Source organism: Gossypium hirsutum, chromosome A06, assembly GCF_007990345.1.
Source record: "Gossypium hirsutum isolate 1008001.06 chromosome A06, Gossypium_hirsutum_v2.1, whole genome shotgun sequence".
Taxonomy (NCBI): domain Eukaryota; kingdom Viridiplantae; phylum Streptophyta; class Magnoliopsida; order Malvales; family Malvaceae; genus Gossypium; species Gossypium hirsutum.
In genome coordinates, this window is record NC_053429.1 from 101,805,453 (window position 1) to 101,825,374 (window position 19,922).

The following is a 19,922-nucleotide window of genomic DNA, read 5'->3' on the forward strand; positions in this document are numbered from 1 at the left end:
GCATAGATCGGATTATCGATTTACTCCCAGTAGACCTTGAAATTGAGTGAACTTTGAAACAAAGAAGACGTGAACGAACAGCTCAAAGACAAGTCGAGATGGACCTTGGACATCAGAATCAAGACCAAGGTAATGAAGCCGTTCGTGTGCAAAATCCTATTCTCATTGTCGATGATAGGGATCGATACATCAAACAATATGCTGTGCTGCTTTTCAATGAGTTAAATCCAAGAATTAAAAGGCTAGATATTGAGCCAACCCAATTCGAATTGAAGCTAGTGATGTTTCAAATGCTACAAATGATAGGCCAATTTAGTGGTATGCCCACGGAAGATCAACATCTCCACCTTCGATTGTTTATGGAGGTGAGTGATTCATTTAAGATAGTCAGTGTGACTGAAGACACACTGAGGTTGAAGTTGATTTTGTACTCGTTGAGAGATCGAGCACGAGCATAGCTCAATTCATTGCCACCAAGTTCCATATCTACATGGCAAGAATTAGCAGAGAGATTTTTGGTTAAGTATTTCCCGTCTAGCAAGAACACTAAATTGAGGAATGAGATCACAACTTTCCAACAATTGGATGACAAGTCTTTGTGTGAGGCTTGAGAACGATTCAAGGAGTTACTTTCGTAAGTGTCCTCATCATGGGATTCCTTATTTTATCCAGTTGGAGACATTCTATAATGGTCTCAATGTACATACAATATTGATGGTAGATGCTTCTGTGAATGGTGCAATTTTGTCTAAGTCTTATAATGAGGCTTATAAGATCATCGAGAGGATCGCAAGTAATAACTATCAATGGCCAAAAAATCGAACAGCTTCAGGAAGATGTGTAGCCGGAGTTCATGAAGTTGATGTTCTCACTTCGTTATCAGCTCAGGTATCGTCTATTTCCTCTATGTTAAAGCAGTTTACCGCTAATAGTGCTAATAATTTTGCAGCTCAGCCACCAAGTCCATTTGAAGTAGTTTCCTGTGTGTACTGTGGGGAAGGTTATTCTTTCGAGAATTGCTCATTAAATCCCGAGTCAGTGTACTATTTAGGGAACCAACATCAAAATAGGAGTAGACAAGGACCCCAGTCCAACTTCTATAATCTTTCATGTCATAATCATCCCAATTCTTGGAGCAACCAAGGAAATGGACCAAACAACAACTTATTGCAACATAGACCCAACCAATCTCAAGGGTTTAATCAGTAAGCTCCAAAACCACCTCAAGCTGAATCATCAAATGGTTTGGAGAACTTGTTGAAAGCATACATGGGAAAGAATAACCCTTTGATCCAGAGCCAAGCAGCAACACTAAAAAATTTGGAAAACCAAATGGGGTAGTTAGCTACGGAGCTTCGTAATAGACCGCAAGGAACATTGCCGAGCAATACTGAGAATCCAAGAAACTTAGGTAAAGAACATATCAAGGCAGTGGCATTGAAAAGTGGTAAAATTCTGGAACCCCGATTGATTGATGTCGAAGGTGAGCCTGTTGAAAAAGAGGAAAGTCAACTAGCTGTTGAAATTCCTACACCAAAGGAATTAGAAACTACAAAGACTGACAAGGTAAATCCTAACTTAGTGAATTCAGATACTTTAACATTTGCTTTGGATACAGATTTACCTACTTAGAAGATTTTTCTAATTCAATTGAAAGTTCCATCACCTCTATATCCGCAAAGATTGCAGCAACACAAGTAGAAACAGGAGGTGCAATTCAAGAAGTTTTTGGATGTTTTGAAACAATTACACATCAATATTCCATTGGTGGAGGCTTTAGAACAAATTTTGAATTTTGTGAAGTTTATGAAGGATGTACTATCCAAAAAGAAATGACTAAGTGAGTATGAGACTATCGCCCTGACAAAGGAGTGCAGCGCATTCCTGTAGAACAAGCTGCCACCAAAATTGAAAGATCTAGGAAGCTTTATGATACCTTGTAACATTGGTGAATCTTATTGTGGTAAAGCTTTGTGTGACTCAGGAGCAAGTATCAACTTGATGCCTAAGTCTATTTTCAAGATGCTAGGGATAGGAGAAGTAAGACATACAATTGTGACACTCCAGCCAGTGGATTGATCTTTAGCTAACCCCAAAGGAAAGATCGAGGATGTTTTGGTAAGAATCAATAAATTTATTTTTCCTGCTGATTTCACTATTCTAGATTTTGAAGCAGTTAATGAAGTGCCAATTATCCTTGGGAGACCTTTCCTAGCCACGGGAAGAACGTTAATTGATGTACAGAAAGGCGAACTCACCATGCGAGTTCAAGATGATCAGGTAACTTTTAACATTCTTAAAGCAATGAAATTTACTGATCCGACAGAAGAGTGTTCAGTTATGGAAGAGTTGGAAACCTTGATTTCTATGGAAAGCAATTTTAAAGAAGATCCATTGGAGAAAGCCTTAGGGTTTGACCTTTTGGAGGATGAAGAAAGTGAAGAAAACATTATTCTAGTGGAAGCCAATCCGAGAAATTTTATTCAATCCACACGGTTTGAATCGTTGGAGTTAGAAGTCAGAGAATTTGTGCAACCCAAATTGTCAATCGAAGAACCACCTACACTCGAACTAAAGATACTTCCTTTCCTTTTGAAATACGTTTATTTAGGTGACTGTTCCACTTTGCCTGTGATTATTTCAGTAGAACTGACCAAAGAACAAGAGGAGCAACTAATTTCTGTTCTAAAGAAATTTAAGAAAGCAATTGGTTGGACCATAGCTGATATTCGAAGTAAAAGCCCTTCATTTTGCATGCATGAGATTATTCTGTAGGAAGTGAAAAACCTCGAATTGATGGGAAAAGGAGGCTCAATCCTATTATAAAGGAATTTGTGAGAAAGGAAGTGATCAAATGGTTAGATGCAGGAATCATCTATCCTATTTCAGATAAGTCGTGGGTAAGTCAAGTGCAGTGTGTGTCGAAGAAAGGTGGAATTACGATTGTTGAGAATGAGCGTAACGAGTTAATCCCAACGAGAACTATTACTGGTTGGAGAATTTGTGTTGACTATAGAAAACTAAATAAAGCCACTCAGAAGGACCATTTTCCGTTGCTTTTTATGGATCAGATGTTAAATCGACTGGCAGGTAATGAATTCTATTATTTTTTAGATTGTTATTCGGGATATAACCAAATAGTTGTAGCCCCAGAAGACCAACATAAAACAACCTTTACTTGTCCGTATTGTACGTTTGCTTTTAGGCGAATGCCTTTTGGTTTATGCAATGCACCTGCAACCTTTCAACGATGCATGATGACAATATTCACTGATATGGTTGAAAACTTTGTTGAGGTTTTCACGAATGATTTTTCTATTTTTGGTAACACTTATGATATTTGTTTGATTAATTTGGCTAAGGTACTGAAGAGATGCGAAGAGACGAATCTTGTCCTTAACTGGGAGAAATGTCATTTTAAGGCTAAGGAAGGGATTATCTTAGGGCATAGAATTTCAAAGAAAGGAATTGAAGTAGACAAAGCAAAGGTGGACGTAATTGAAAGATTACCAGCCCCAATGAATGTGAAATGAGTCAAAAGTTTCTCAAGCCATGCCGGTTTTCACCGAAGGTTTATAAAAAAATTTTCGAAAATTTCGAAACCGTTGTTGTAACATCCCGAATTAGGGCCTAGTCAAAATAGTAGTTTCGGGACCACAAATCAGACATAAGAAAACTTATTTTTATTATAATTTTATGGTCTACAATTTTAGGAGATGATTTCGTGAAAATTTCGTTTGAAAATTTTGACGTTTACGCACTCAATTTAGTCAAAAGGACTAAATTGTAAAAAGTACAAAAGTTAAGTTCTACATGTTAGAGGTGTCAAATTGTTTTGAAATTTTAAATTGGAGGTCCTTAAATGGTAATTAGACCATTGGTTAATTTTTCGACAAAAATAGACATGAAATGGGTGAAATAGAATATTTTTAAGTTGGGGGCATTTTGGTAATCTAATAATTAAAAGAATTAAAAAGTCAAAATAAGCCAAATTTGTCCATCTTCTTCATGTACCAGTCGAATCTACCATGGAATCCATGGCTAGGGTTTGGTTCAAGCTTCCGAGCTCATTTGTAAGTGATCCTGAACCCCGTTTTTAATGTTCTTTACATTTTTGAAGTCCTAGTAACTCGATTTACCTATTTCTACCATTATTTTGAGCTAGGGTTCATGTTTAAAAATTTACCCATGAGTGATATGCATGTGTTTTGATGTCTAATGGTAGAAAATGAAAGTTGGGTGTTAAAAAAATGACTTTTGCTAAGTGATTTTCGGTGAAAATGCTTAAAAGGACTAGATTGTAAAAGTTATAAAATTTTTCATAAAAGTGTGATTTAGTGGAAATTTTGGGCTGCTATAGTTATGAAAATGATTTGATTAGGCTCAAAGAATAAAGAAATTGAATGAAAATCATTTTACGAGCCTTGGGTAAAAAGTGTAAATATGACAAAGTTTAGGGGCAAAAATATAATTTTGCCATAATATAATTTTTGGGTCTATATGAATAATGTGAGTCCTAATAAGCTATATCTGAAATGTTAGATCAAGAAAACCAAGATTCGGGCTCAAATCGGAAAAGTACGAGATTGTAGACTAAAATGAAATAATTAGTCGTGCTCGGATTTGAGGTAAGTTCGTATGATAATAATGCAATGTTATGTTTGAATTATAATTCTTTACTATTATTGCATAAATTGTATGATTGAATACATTGGAAAAGTTGATGGAATGGTATACATGACGTGGAAATATGACATGGAAGAATATTACATGAAATGCAAGAAAATGATGATATATGACAAGTGATATATGAAATAGGTGATATATGTGATGTAAATTTATAAAAGCTTATTTGCTATTTGAGTTATGCCTTATTATGCCATGAATGGGCAATTAGTACTATGGATAGTGAGATAGACACTTTGAGTAAGTTCGACAGAGATGTGGTATCGAAAAATCCCATTTGAATGTTAGGAAAAGTCTAGGATACAAGAGACATGTCACTAGGAATTAAGAAGTCCGAACTCGTTGAGTGTTCTGGGTTCATGATATATGTGGCATTCGAGCTCGTTAAGTGGTCTGAGTTCATAATGGATGCAATAGATGTGATTGAGTTCTGGGCAATGGTCTTGTGTGTCCTACTAGTGGCTAGGTAATCCTTGAGTGGTCGGATACCTGACAGCTTTTGTGAGCAGCCTGTGTAGTTACACCTTGATCGATAGTTTATATGAGCAAGCCCGTGAATAGCTCCTTTGTGAGCGTTACATGTTATGTGGTAGCTTTGGCTACCTTTGTATATGTGGCACTTATGTGCGAATTTCAGCATATCCAATAATATGCCAAGTGTTCAACGGGTAATACGATGGATGATGTAAGGGAAACCTCGAGGAGGACATGTTACGGAAGGTATGGTTGTATACTATACTACGAGGGGTACAGGTATGTACACTAAGTTTATGATTATTGAGACTTTGAAATGTTGAGACATCGGTGAGCTAAGATGTATGAATTATGATTATCAATTTTGTTGCAATATCATGCTAACTTACATTGTGTAATTGAACATGGAATCCATGAAATGGTGAGTTCATGATTAGTTGAAAATGAACTTATGATAGTTATCATTATATTGCACTAAAACAGTTTTGGACAGCAGTAGTAGTCTGACTTTGAAAATCCACCAAAAATTATGGAAATCGGATTAGAGATTGAATAAAATATTAAATTAAAGCTTATTGAGTCTAGTTTCACATAGAGGAAATAGTGTAAAAAAAGAATTTCATATTATGAGATATTTGAATTTTTGTGAGATAGGGTCAGAGTGATTTTGGGCTCCCTTGTCTTAACTTTGTAAAATCACTAAAATTTTTAAAAAAATTAATTATGGGCTATAATTTATATGAATAAATTTTTAATAAGTCTATTTTCAATAGAAATAGATGGGAACATTATCCAAATCTCGTACTATTAGATAAATGAATTTTAGTAAAGAAAGGTCAAAGCTGTCAAACAGCAGAATAGAGGTAAATTTGAAGAATAAACTGTACTTATTTGCTTGACCAAAAATTCTGAAAATTTTATGGTAAGAATATATGTGAGTCTAGTTTCAGGAAAAATTAGGGGATCTTAATTTATAGTTCCGTAGCTTAAGTTATAAATATTTTAGCTACTATGACTCAATAGATAGCTTGACTGGAATCTGAGCAAATAGTGGAATTATGTGTAAATTTGATTGTGTTACAATGAGAACATGTCGTAAGAATTTGGTAAAAGCATGTTAATAAATTTCTTATTATTTTCATATGGACTTACTAAGCTATAAAGCTTACCCCTCTCCTTTACATTTCTTTTAGTGTCGTCAGGTTAGCTCAAGGTTGGAGATCGTCGGAGGCAGCATCACACTATCAATCTATCACTTTCGGGGTATTGATGAATCTTAAATGTCTTCAAGTGAATGGCTCTATATTAGGGAAAATCTCCTAAACTTTTCCAAAGTCTTCAATTTAGTTTCGAATCCCTACCGATGGTTGTTTTGAGCCTTGTAAGCCTATATCAGGGACAAATTGTGTGTGTATGAATGAAGTTATTTAGTTATTGATATGTGTTCTTATGATTAGGCCAAAATGTTGGCTTATATTAGTACATTGTATATAGCCATGAGATCTGGCTTATGACGGTCATGGCTGGTAAGCCTAATTATCCAAGTTATGTGATATTGCCCTGTGAAGTGGTTACATGATTTGGCTTGATTGCTATGATTAGATGATATCATGATATGTATGCTTGCTGATTTTGTTGAGATTAAATGGTATGCTATTGAACATGGTATAAGAGTATAAGAGTGATTAAAATGGTAAAGCCAAAATAATATGAATGGACGTGTTTAGACTTGGTATTAAATGAGTATGTGATTCACATGTATGTAGCCATGCAAATTCTTTTTTTGAGTCTTAATAAAGGATGTGTAACCATTAAATCAGTGTTATAACACATGTTTATGAAGTGTTTAAGCATGTGAAGGGTCAAGGAAACAAAAATGCTTGGACATTAGCCTAAGTGCTAGCCACACGGGTAAAGACACGGCCATGTGTCTCAGCCGTATAGAGGACACGGCCTAGCACACGGGCGTATGGCTTGGCCATGTGGTTCAATTTGTTTTGCTGATGTCATAAACAAAGAGTTACATGGCCTGAGGACACGGTCATGTGACCTTGTTTCATGAAAATTTTTCTAAGTTTTCCTAAAACTTTCAAAAGTTCTCAGTTTAGTCCCAAACTGCCTTTAATGCATGTTTAGAGCCTCGGTAGCTCATAAAGGGACATTATACATGTGAGTGAATGTTTTTAATTTAAATGAAATTTTATGGCCCGATTTTACGAAATTGTGTACGTTTAAGTCTGGTAACGCTTCGAACCCTGTCCTGACGTCAGATACGAGTAAGAGGTGTTACAATTGCGTTTGTTGTTAGAGAAAGATGCAGTGTTCGATTTTAACAAAGCATGTTTAGAAGCTTTTGAAGAGTTGAAAAAACGGTTAATCTCAACCCCAATAATCATTACACCCGATTGGAGCACACCTTTTGAATTGATGTGCGATGCAAATGATTATGCTGTTGAAGCCGTGATGGGTCAAAGAAAAAATAAGGTGTTCCACCCCATTTCCTATGCAAGTAGAACCTTGACGGGAGCTCAACTCAATTATACAGTAATTGAAAAGGAACTATTTGCTATAGTCTTTGCTTTTGACAAATTCCACTCATATCTTATAGGTGCCAAAGTTACAGTATTTACTGACCATGCGGCCATTAAATACTTGCTCATGAAGAAAGATGCAAAACCGAGGCTAATTCATTGGATACTTTTACTCCAAGAATTTAACCTTGAGATTCAAGACAGAAAAGGTGGTGAAAATCAAGTAGCTGATCATCTGTCGAGGTTGGAGCAAGATGAGGTAACTCGATCACATGTGACTATCAACGAGAATTTCCTAGGTGAACACTTATTTAAGGTGAGTTAAATTCATGAAACACCTTGGTTTGCTGATTTTGCCAATTATCTTGCATGTGGAATAATTCCTCAAGAAACGACATACCAACAAAGGAAGAAATTCCTTCATGATAGTCGGTATTATTTCTGGGAAGACTCGTTTTTTTTAAATAGTGTGTAGATAATATAATCCGAAAGTGTGTAGCTGAAAGTGAGATTGCTGAGATCTTATATTATTGCCATTCATCTCCAAGTGGGGGACACTTTGGTGGTGCACGTACTGCAGCTAAGGTTTTGCAAGCAGGTTTCTCTTGGCCTACACTATTTAAAGATACTTATGCCTATGTGAAGAACTGTGATAGATTCCAAAGGAGCGGAAACATATCAAGGAGGAATGAATGCCCTTAACAAACATTTTAGAGATTGAATTATTCGACATTTGGGGCATTGGCTTTTTAGGCCCATTTCCTTCTTCGTATGGGAACAAATACATCTTAGTTGTTGTGGACTATGTATTCAAGTGGGTTGAAGTTGAAGCATACCCTACAAATGATGCTAAGGTAGTCATGCGATTCCTACATAAGCATGTGTTTACACGATTTGGGACACCAAGAGCTATTATTAGTGATGAAGGTTCTCATTTTGTGAACAAGTGGCTTAAGTGGTTGCTTGAAAAATATGATGTGAAGCTCAAGATTGCTACTGCTTATCACCCCCAGTCTAATGGGCAAGTTGAAAGAGTGAACTACGAAATCAAAGGTATCCTTAAAAAGGTAGTATGCCCCAACAGAAAAGATTAGTATCGAAGGCTCGATGATGCATTATGGGCCTATCGAATAGCATTTAAGACACCGTTAGGAATGACTCCTTATCAGTTGGTTTTTGGGAAGGCATGTCATTTGCCATTAGAGTTGGAGAATAGAGCTCACTGGCCTTTGAAGAAGTTGAATTTTGATCTTAAGCAAGCCGGTGAGAGAAGGATGTTACAATTGGATGAGTTGGAAGAGCTGAGGTTGTTTTACTATGAGAATGCCAAAATGTATAAAGAAATATAAAAAAGATGGCATGATAGTCATATACGACCTCACGAGTTTAAAGAAGGTCAGATGGTTTTGTTAAGTCTGAAGTTATTTCCTAGGAAGCTAAAATCCCGATTGAAATGACCTTATACCATCTATCGAGTTTATCCTTATGGAGCTGTGGAATTATACAACAATTATGGAGGTACATTTAAAGTCAATGGTCAACGTCTCAAACATTATTAAGATGGTGACGTTGAGCGAGTTGAATCCTCGTTCAAATTAAAAGACCCTTGATTTTTCATAAACTTGTTTTGTAAATAAATAATTAATTAGGATTTATTTTCTTAATTTAGTACATTTAATTAATTCTGTCTAAGGAGATTGGAACTTAAGCGGGACTACTGTGACCCCTTCAACCTTTTTTAGGAATTAATTTAATGTAATTTATTAAGAAGAAATTTTCTAATTAAGATTTAAATTTTTTTTTAGTTTCATTTGTTTTGTTTAAAATTTAAATTTTTATGTTAATAAAGGGGGTCAAATTTGGCCCAAGTACTAACCAGTTTTTTTAGTAAGATACAATCTGAATTTGAGGCCCAAGACAGCAAAAAGAGGGAAAACTCCACACCTATTGCCGCTACTTCCATTGCTTGCCGCCCAAGTAACCCTAATGTAGCTACGTTTTTGCTACATGTTGCCCTAATTTTTCCCTATATAGATCTCATTTCATTCTACTATTTTTCATATCCCTCAAAAGTTATTTGCTTAAACCCCAAAAATCCTTAAACTTTTCTCTTGCACCATCAATTTCAAATCCCGAAAGAAACCCTAGTTCTCCTCTCCTTTTTGCCAAAATCTCCTATAACCGCCGCAAAGAGATCACTAGAGCTCAACATCGCTGCCGCACATAGTCGCTATCACCGCCGTACACCACTATTATTGCCACACGCTGCCTTCACCGACGTAACCTTTTTACCGTCGCAAGGTTCACCGAAGCAAATCATACCCATTTTCTAATTTCTCTTTTTCCTCTATAAGCAGAACTTTGCTAAATTTTCGAGAAAATAACATGTCTCGCAAAAGAACTAAATCATCGAAAACTACTCCTGAAAACCCGATTGTGATTGATGAAAAAGTGAAAGAGAGATTTGATTCAATTTTAGAGAGATTTGATTCAATTTTCAAGCATCAACCTATGATGCCGGAAAAAGGTTTTAAATTGAAAAGTAATAATTTGATGGTTGTCCCTGTACCAATTAGAAAGACAATCAATGCTCTCAAGTGTGAACGATCTTGTGATACTCGTTCATTTCCCGATAATGAACTAGTTCGAGAGTTCGATGCAAGTTTGACCACACAAGATGCTACTGAGGTCATCGTTCGGAAGAAAAAGGTACCTCTTACTTCTAAGTCCATCAATAATTAATTTAACTTACCTAATGTTGAAGAAGATGAGTACTACCCTATGATGAACAACATAAATTGGGATTTTCTTCAACAAGTACTTGATGTTGTGACAAATCCGGGATCCCAATGGATTATAAGAAAGTAGAGGAGCCATTCTTGTCGAAGGGAATACCTAAAACCAGTAGCAAAGGTATGGTTTTATTTTGTTTGCTATAGTTTTATGCCTATCTCACATATTTCCACCATCTCGATGGAACGAATGCTCTTGTTATATGCCATCTTGATAGAAAAGTCCATTAATGAAAATTATTCTCAAGGAGATTTATGAAGATAGGAAGTGCTTATTTCCCATCATTAATCACTTCACTTTGTTTAAGGGCCCATGTTAAAACACAAGCGAATTTGAAGAGGCAATATGTCCAAGGGTGCATTACAAGTCATGATCGTGAAAGGTTAGTAGATAAGGTGCATGAGTTGAATCAAGGTGAGCAAGAAGGACCAACTGAGCCAGATACTGAGGAGTCAACAAATGAAACTGAAACTGAATCAGTTACAGCCACTGAAGAAGAAGAATCTGATAATGAACCAAACAGTCCTAAACCAGTTGAAGGATCTGAAAAGCCTAAACCAAGGGTTAAGCCAGAAGAAGAACCAGTCAAGCTAAGTGTTGAACCTAAATATACAACTCCCATGCCAACTTTTGCAAGTACTTAAAGGAAATCATAGTTTTCAATGTTGATGGATATGTGCAAGTTTATGCACAATCAACAACAAACTTACTGGAAATATGAAAAAATTAAAGATAATTCGATTCGAAATACTTTTAAGAATATCTCTAACACTTTTGTTCCTGAGTTCCCAGATGCTATCTTTGAGACATGGACGGAAGATATTTGATTATACAAGTGGAGAAGGAGTTAAAGAAGACAAGGGGAATGAGTCAGAGAAATAAAATGAGTGATTCTTGTCTTTTTATTTATTTATTTTAGGTCTTTAGGAATTTGTTTCTTTAGTAACTAAGATTTAATTTCTGCAAAATAAAACATAGCAAGCATGAATAAATGCTTCTTTAAAAAGAAAAAGACTAAGTGATGTGGTAATGGGAATGAACATGTCTAGGACTGGATTATGAGGAAAGACTTGGTATTTAAGTGGTCTTAATGGCTCACCTCTCTTTCTTTTTAACCCTACCTGGTGTTTAGTTTTCATTCATTACTTTGTTCTTGCAATGAGGACATTGCTTCTTTTTAAAGGGGGGTAAGGCAAATAATTGCTCAGAATCTTTAAAATTTTCAAGTATGTTTCAATCATTTCTTTCATGAGTATGTTTTAATAAATGAATGTTTAGATAAATTCTTTGTTAATGAGATAACTTGTATGCGAGCATGAATGATGATTTTATCTGAGTGGTTGTATGTTATCATGAAGAATGGAATGATTGTATGATCTTAGTCTTAGATAATGTTTACCATGAAAACTTAGTTTCTTTTGAGATTAGACATGCATGAAGGTTTATATCCTTAGAATTGACTTAGTAACTTTCTTGAGACGAAATCCTAAGAGACATAAAAATCTAAAATGATATAGGCACTATTTCTTTAGATCATTTAAGCCTTTTCAAGCCCATCTTATGATATTAGACCCTTGAAACTATAATTTTGAGCTTAAAAGGTCTGTTTATTGCAATGAACCTACATTACAAGCCATATCTCCATCTTTTAAAGTTATCCTAATTTTGTGCACCCATCTTAACTAAAGTTTTCTCGGTAAATGACATTTGAGGAAATTTTCGAAGGATGTACATGTTCATGCTTAAAAAATAAAGAGTGAAAAAAAGTTTGCTCAGTTTCCACAAAGAAAAATGTATGAGTATGAGTTCAAAATAAGTTTGGGGGTATTCTAAAGGTTCACTTAAAGAAAAAGGTTGTATTTCGAAAAATCCAAGACAAAATTAAAGGTTAAGATTTTGAAACTGAAATGTCTCATCTCTTAAAATGGCTACCTTTAATCGAGCCCCATTACAACCTTAAAAAAGACCTATTGATTTAATGATTATGTCACCTACATTAATGGAGAGGGAGTTCTAAGTTCGACATATGAAGATCATAAATAAGCCCTATGATTGTTTTGCTTGATTAAGGAGAAATTATGTTGAATGAAGAATATTATCTATGGCTGTGACATATATACATACTATGATTCATGTTGGCATAACTTGAAACTTAGTATAAAAGTTTCAAAATGGTTGCGTATGATTTTCTTGTTAATAAAGAAGATCTATGAGCATGAATTTATTAATACATGATTATGGGGCAAGGATTCATCTGCTTACACTTTTAGTGATTTTGCTTTAGTGAAACCTTGTGCTGTGCATGAACATTACTCGGGACGAGTAATGATTTAAGTTTGGGGGTGTGTAAACTGAAAAATATATAGGATTTTTCCTGTATAATTCGTCACCTTTTTACTAAATTTGTTGTTAAAACCAAGTAATTGCTTAATAAATTAATGAAATTTATGAAAATATGAAATTGGGAAATAGAAATTATTAAAATGTGATTTTATACTTTATTATATAGTTTTCATGCAGAAAATGGCTTCTTTTATATTAATTTGAGCATATTATATTTTCAAGTTATAAAGTGGGTTATGCATGATTAAAATTAAATAATAAAATATAAAGTTATATTTAATAATTTATTTTAATATGTTTCATTAATAAATTGAGTTTTAATTAATTAAGTAAGTTGATTAATTAAAGTGGTTAAATTATATCTTTGGTCCTCTAAATTATCTACTATTGCTGGACAGGTCTGAAATCTTTATGTTGATTACAAAACCATCCAAATGGAGGACCAAGTCAACCCAAAATTCGGCTGCATGTGGATGTTCATAAATCAAATTTTAGTTTAATTACACAAGGTCCTTGAAGAGTTGAAGAAATCGGAGATTTACCTGGAGATTTGCAATTGATTGCTAGACAGGTCTGAAAGCTTTATGTTGATTACAAAACTATCCAAATGGAGGACCAAGTCAACCCAAAATTCGACTGCATGTGGATGTTCATAAATCAAATTTTGGTTTAATTACACAAGGTCCTTGAAGAGTTGAAGAAATCGGAGATTTACCCAGAGATTTGCAATTGATTGCTAGACAGGTCTGAGAGCTTTATGTTGATTACAAAACCATCCAAATGGAGGACCAAGTCAACCCAAAATTCGGCTACATGTGGATATTCATAAATCAAATTTTGGTTTAATTACACAAGGTCCTTGAAGAGTTGAAGAAATCGGAGATTTACCCGGAGATTTACAATTGATCGAGTCTTGATCCTGATGATGTTGTGGCACTTAAATCAAGAAAAAATCAGCCACATTTCCACAAATCATGGCCAGCCACCCTTGGAGGAAATTGCAAAAGATGGACACTCCTATTTTTAACTAGCTCCCTTGCCTCACCTATAAATAAGTCCCCATTTCTCACTTTTCTAATCATCCCTCATCCCTCACTCATTCATCATTCTCTCCTCTCTCAACTCTCTTAGCCCTCATGCCTATCATCATCTTTGCATAAAGATTTTTAGCAAATTAGCCTATTAAAAAGCCCTTGGTTGGCCACCTCGAAGAGCCATTAGCAAAGGAGCTAAGCAAAGGAACGAAGGAGCCCTCGTCAGTCAGAGTCTTTGGTGACAACCACTTTGATTTGGGTTTAATATTTATTTTCTTTAATTTAATTCAATAATGTTTGCTATGTGTTTACTGTTCTTGTTTACAACAATGATAGCTTAATTTTATTTAAGCTAGGATGATTATTTTGATTGAATAATATTTATTTGATTCATGCTTATAATGTTTGTGCCTTAATCGATCATGTTTTCAATTAAAATCAAGTCTATATTTCGTTCATACGTGATTGAAATGCACTTGAATTAGTTTAGCGATCCTAACCAGACAACGGCTAATGGACACATAATTGAAATGTGCATGCTCAATTTAGATCCTAACCCAATTAAATTTTAGGTTACATAACAACCCTAATCAGGCTCTGTTATCTGCATAGTTTTTAGATTTGTGCGATTAAATTATTTCAAACCTAATACGTCCCTGTTACGTAGCACGAATACTAAGAAACCCTTAGTAAATAAGGATCAATAAAATGCATATTTACCAAGTAAAGGATTCCGAAAGGACCTAATGTGGTTTCTAAACTCATGAAATATCGAGTTGCCATGGAATGCTTTTTCGAGTATTGATAAGCATGTTGATAATAATTTAAGTTTAATTAAATTATTTGTCCTAGCTTGTTTATGTTATAATTGTTGCTTATTGTGTTAGTTCTGCTAAAATCTATTTGATTCATATAGTTGCATGTTAGGATAAATCTCATCAAGGATCATTGCATTTAGTTTAATGTATTTTAATCATCACTTCTCAATTATATTGTTTTTATTTATCAAATTGTTAATATAATTTTACAAATTAATTGACTTAGCACAAATACAATCCCTGTGGAGACGATAAATTAATATTTACTTATTACTTGATAACGACTGTGTACACTTCCACAAACCCGAGCGTTACAGATATTTCTTCCTAATTCCTTTAATTTTATCTTTAGTAAACAATAGAATTTCTGTTAATCCACCTCTAGTATCTTTAGCGACTGTATTGTCACTAATTTTTTCTATGTGTCTTTGACTCTATATCTTGAATTTAGAAATTTTATATATTTCTTCTTTAGAAATATGATTCTTATTTATTTTTCTATCATTTCATCAGAAAAGTCTTTTTCTTCTCCGATTAAATTTCCTAATTTTATATCCTGTTGTTCAGATTTAAGAATTTCTTCTAATTAGTTATTAGAACTACTTTCTACATTAAACATAAATATATATTTTTCATCATTTGAATCAAAGTCTGTTTCTGATATTAATTCATATAATATTTCTTCATGATTTATTTCTTTTTCTAAACATATTTCTAAATCTTGTTCTTCAAGAGTTTTTATCATTTTCTTTGCATTTTTTCCTTTATTAAGACAATTTGTTGCTATATGACCTTCTTCATCACATATGAAACATTTACATATTTGTCTTTTAGATTTTTTAAAAGTTCTTCTTCTAACAATTTTTTTCTTTTTATTATAACCAGTATATTTTTATTTCCTGGTTTCCATCTAACTAATTTATATATTTTATTTTTCTTTCTATGTTTTTTATAAGTTTTAGGACATATTGATCTACATCCAAATTCCCACTCATTTTCTAAAATTTTAGTACAATGTTTAATAAATATCTTTTTTAACCTTTAATAGTTTTTTTTTTCAGTTTGCTCCTTACTATTTAAAAGTACATAAAATCATAAAAAATTAAAAGTTGTTATATTTTAAATAAAAAAATTCTAAAAGAATTAAAAAGCAAAAATAAAAATAAAAACTTTCCAAAAAATTATTAAAATAAAACTCTTTAAAATTAAATAAAAATATTTTTTAATTCATAAAATTCAAAAAAGAAAAGTTATGTACTCCTTAAATGATAATAAGGTCTACTTAAAGTTTGATTTATCCATTCAATACTATTAAAATTAAACTTGAACAAATATTTTTTAATTTCTAAAAAAATATTTTTTATTTAAATTTAAAATTATATTAAAATCCTATTTAATACTGACAAAAAGAATAACTTAAATTTGAAGACACTTTATTATTACTAGAGCTGATCATGGGCTGGGCGGTCCGGCCCGGCCCGAAGGCCCGCTGGAAAAATGGGAGGGTTTGGGTAAAAATATAGGCCCGAAAAATGGGCTTGGACAAAAAAATGAGCCCCGTTTAGAAAACGGGCCGGGCCTCGGGCAAGAGTTTTTGGCCCAGGCTTGGGCCCGACCCGGCCCGAATTATATATTAATATATTTTTTATTTTATTTTTAATCATTTTAAATTTTTAATATAACCTTTTTTTATTATATTGTCAATTTGTGTATTGTTTTAAGAATTGTTTTAGTATTATTTTTATTTGTCTTAATATTTGTTTTTATGTTTTTAAATATATTTGATTTATTATATTTTTAAAATTTTTTATTTAATGAAATAAGAAAAAAATTAATATGGGTCGGGCCAGGCCGGGCTCGGTCTTAGTAATTTTATTTCGGGCCGGGCTTGGACAAATTTTCAGGCTCATATTTCGGGCTGGGCGGGGCCTAGTAGACGGGCTTAAAATTTTATCTGGGCCCAACCCGAACCTGGCCCGGCCCATGATCACCTCTAATTATTACTCAAGAAGTAAATAACATAATTCTTTTGAATTTTAAAAATTTTTGTTTTTATAATTTTTGAATTTTTAGATGAATTTTTTTAAAAATAAATATAATTTTTAATTTTTTTATTATTTTTATTGAAAATATAAAAAACAATTTTTAATTTTTATGTATTTAAAAAGTAAAGACCAAATTTATAAAATTTATAAAATATGAGAGCTAAACTCCTTATTCAATATTTTTTATAGTTGCAAAATTAGATGAAGAGATTAAAAGTTTTATATAAAAAAATAGGTTGACTTAATTTCAAAAAATTAAAATAAATAGACTAAATTTTAAATTTCAATAGAATAAAACCAGCTTTAACATATTTAAATCTATTTTTAATTAGTATTGAAAAAGCTTAATTAAGCCAACTTGATGAGATATATATAGGAGAATGAAATTGTTTGAAATAGAACCCAAACTAAAAGGCGATAACTTGATGATATATATATATTTGATGATTGGGGAAGGCAATAAAATTATTTGAGATTGAATTTAAACTTTTATATTTATATTATAATAATATTTAGGAGAGTTTTTATTTTAAACCCAATTTTAAAAAACCTCAAAATAATAAAGTGTAAATCTCAAATATTAAAACATAGAAATATTTACGTGGAAGCACAAAATGGTTGTTTTCTTTTTCTTGGAATCTTCACTGTGATAATAATAAATACCTCGACCGTACTATTCTTGTTGATGAAAGGTCTCTGATAAAAGTCCCAATATATTTATTTATCTTACTGCACCTGAAGTCGATCCTTGGCCCATAGCAAGGAAAATGCAGTTGGGTATTTAGTAAAATAATCAACCAAACCTGAGCTGAGTTTATGTTTTGCCTGTATTTTCTGACCCACAAACTTGAGGCTTTAATTATTTGAAAACATTATTCTCAACAAGTTAAGCATCCAATGAGTTGAAATTATTGCCAAACCTATGGGGAAAAAAAAAGGCCACCAAAGGCCTACTGCTTCCATTGTAGCCTGCACTAAATAAACAGTTCCTAATAAATGTTTACTGAAAGTGAAGGAAATGGAAATGTAAACATTTGCAAAAAAATAGGAATCTTTCCATGGTGATATGGTTCCCATTCAAATTATAAACAGGACCTACTCGATTAAAAGCACATTTTGGAAACTTGGTTACCAACCATGACCTTTTCCAATGAACAAGATAAGAGGGTCCACAGAAGAAAAATAAAAATAAAAAGGAAATAATCCCCATACCAAACAAAATTTGCAGATATACAAAACAAGCTTTTCATTGCTGAAATTATTGGTTACCCAAATGCAGGTTTCCTCTAAACTTCAACCCCCGAGCGTTTTAAAACATTAGTTATGCCCCCCCACGAACTCTCCATGATTGTTTACTGCCATACATGTCTTTGTCACTAAAACCATTATCTCCTTCTAACAACCTTGACCACGCTTAAGCTATCACCATTATCATTATTTTCTTTTTGGAGAAACAAAAAAATCAATGTCAAACTCTGAATCTGAAGTTATTTCGTCTCCATCTTCTTGTGATTTGGTTGAGGCATCTCCAGTTAAGGTTCAAGTGGTTTCTAAATCTGTATCCGACCGCCTTCTTGACAAGTTCTTTGATGTGTCTGAATTCAACTTCGATTATTCCAAGAGTGGACTCTGGTCTCCCCCTGTTCCAAGAAGTGCTTTTTTAAGCTCCCCTGGGACAATATTCAATGAACAAGAAATGCTCCAAAGGCTCAAAATTGTCATGGAAAGACGTCGTCGTACTAGAAGATTCAATGTTCGTTTCAGCATACGGCTCTCTTTTTCATATTTCATTTCATCAAGTGGGATTCCACTAAATTCGAATTCAATTCTAACGCTGCCATGAATCTTTTTTTTTTTGCAGGTATTTTGCTGTTCTTGAAAGAACTGCAGGAACATTGGAAAGGCAAAAACAGAGAATTTATGTAAATTTTACTAATTTTTTTGGAGAAATATATAGTGAATAGTATACATTTGCTAACTCGTTCATCTGCAATTCATCCTCTCTTTTTTTTCTTCTGGTAATTTTCTTGGGAATGTTTGGTTTGTTGGAAATTAGCGAAAACCTATTTTTCTCAGAGGTATATCTTCCAATCTTGAATCTCCAAGGATTGAAAACAACATTGCAATTTGAATGACAGCTTCTGATTGTTCATCTAATGTTCAAAAACGCCTAATTCTCGTTGTCATAGAGTCTCCCAAGCTACTGTTGCATTAGATATAAAATTGACGTAAATTGATTTCAAAATCCTAAATGTGAATATGTTATGCATATCAAGAAAAGTGCAATTAGAAGATGTGGTTTTGTTTAACATTGTCACATAGGTATAATCACAATTTAATCCCTTAACGTTTGCATATTTGGATAATTTGGCCTGTTTTAGGCTAAATTTAGTTCCAACTTGAAAAAAAAGATTAATTTTGAACATTTATCTTTTAAAAAATTGAATTACTATCTTTTTAACAAAAATATTGGCAAATATTAAAATTTTAAACATAACAAATGTGTACTTCCTTCTATTTTTTGAATTTTTTTATATTTTTTTGTATTTTTGTATATTTTTAATGTTTTTATGTAATATAGTCAAATAGTATCAATACAACATCAAATACAAGTGGATAGTCCTGCGGGTTGTCACGCCAACATCGTTAAAAGATTAATATTTTAGTTAGTATTTCTGTTAAAAAAAACTATTTACCTCATTTTGATAGGTTTATGATCAAATTTAACTAAAAAATTATTAAATTGACAAAAATGTATATATTAAAGGTTAAATTTATCATTATATCATTTAAAAAATTTAATATACAACAATACATGAAATGAAAATTTTAAATACTTTTAAATAATTAATATAAAACACATGTTAAATTTTAAATTAAGTATACAGACTATATTTTACTGAGTATTGATTAATTATTTATGACTACATCAAAAGTTCATTAAAGATTTTTTTTTCTTTTATTTTGTAAAAATTCATTAAAGATGTTAATATAATAATCATTAATATATCACTTTTAATTGCACCCAATACCTTAATGTCCCACCAATCATAAGTTCAAAGACAAACACAAACTAACATTGGGAATGGTAGAATTGGTTAGGAAGAAAGAATAAATGGGTATATTTCAATAAATTTATTATAAAATCTTAAAAGCTAAATAATTTATTATTTCAACTTTTCAGATTCCTACATGTCT

The 19,922-nt window shown here is 32.8% G+C and overlaps 1 protein-coding gene and 1 non-coding gene across 2 annotated transcripts; one reads left to right on the forward strand and one right to left on the reverse strand.

Annotated features, from left to right (window-relative positions):
• Positions 1-548: 548 nt before the first annotated feature.
• On the reverse strand, positions 549-656 carry LOC121231560 (small nucleolar RNA R71). Its single transcript, XR_005929618.1, has one exon. It is a non-coding gene; the product is annotated as a small nucleolar RNA R71 (small nucleolar RNA).
• Positions 657-17,843: 17,187 nt separating this feature from the next.
• On the forward strand, positions 17,844-18,881 carry LOC107963178 (uncharacterized). The gene is made up of 2 exons (XM_016899752.2): positions 17,844-18,477; positions 18,586-18,881. Exons 1-2 carry the CDS (start codon positions 18,190-18,192, stop codon positions 18,601-18,603), a joined length of 306 nt encoding a protein of 101 aa, XP_016755241.2. The 5' UTR covers positions 17,844-18,189; the 3' UTR covers positions 18,604-18,881.
• The last annotated feature ends 1,041 nt before the right edge of the window (positions 18,882-19,922 follow it).

Coding starts and splice junctions, on each gene's coding strand:
- LOC107963178 (XM_016899752.2), top strand. CDS start 18,190: ATGTCAAACTCTGAATCTGAAGTTATTTCGTCTCCATCTTCTTGTGAT.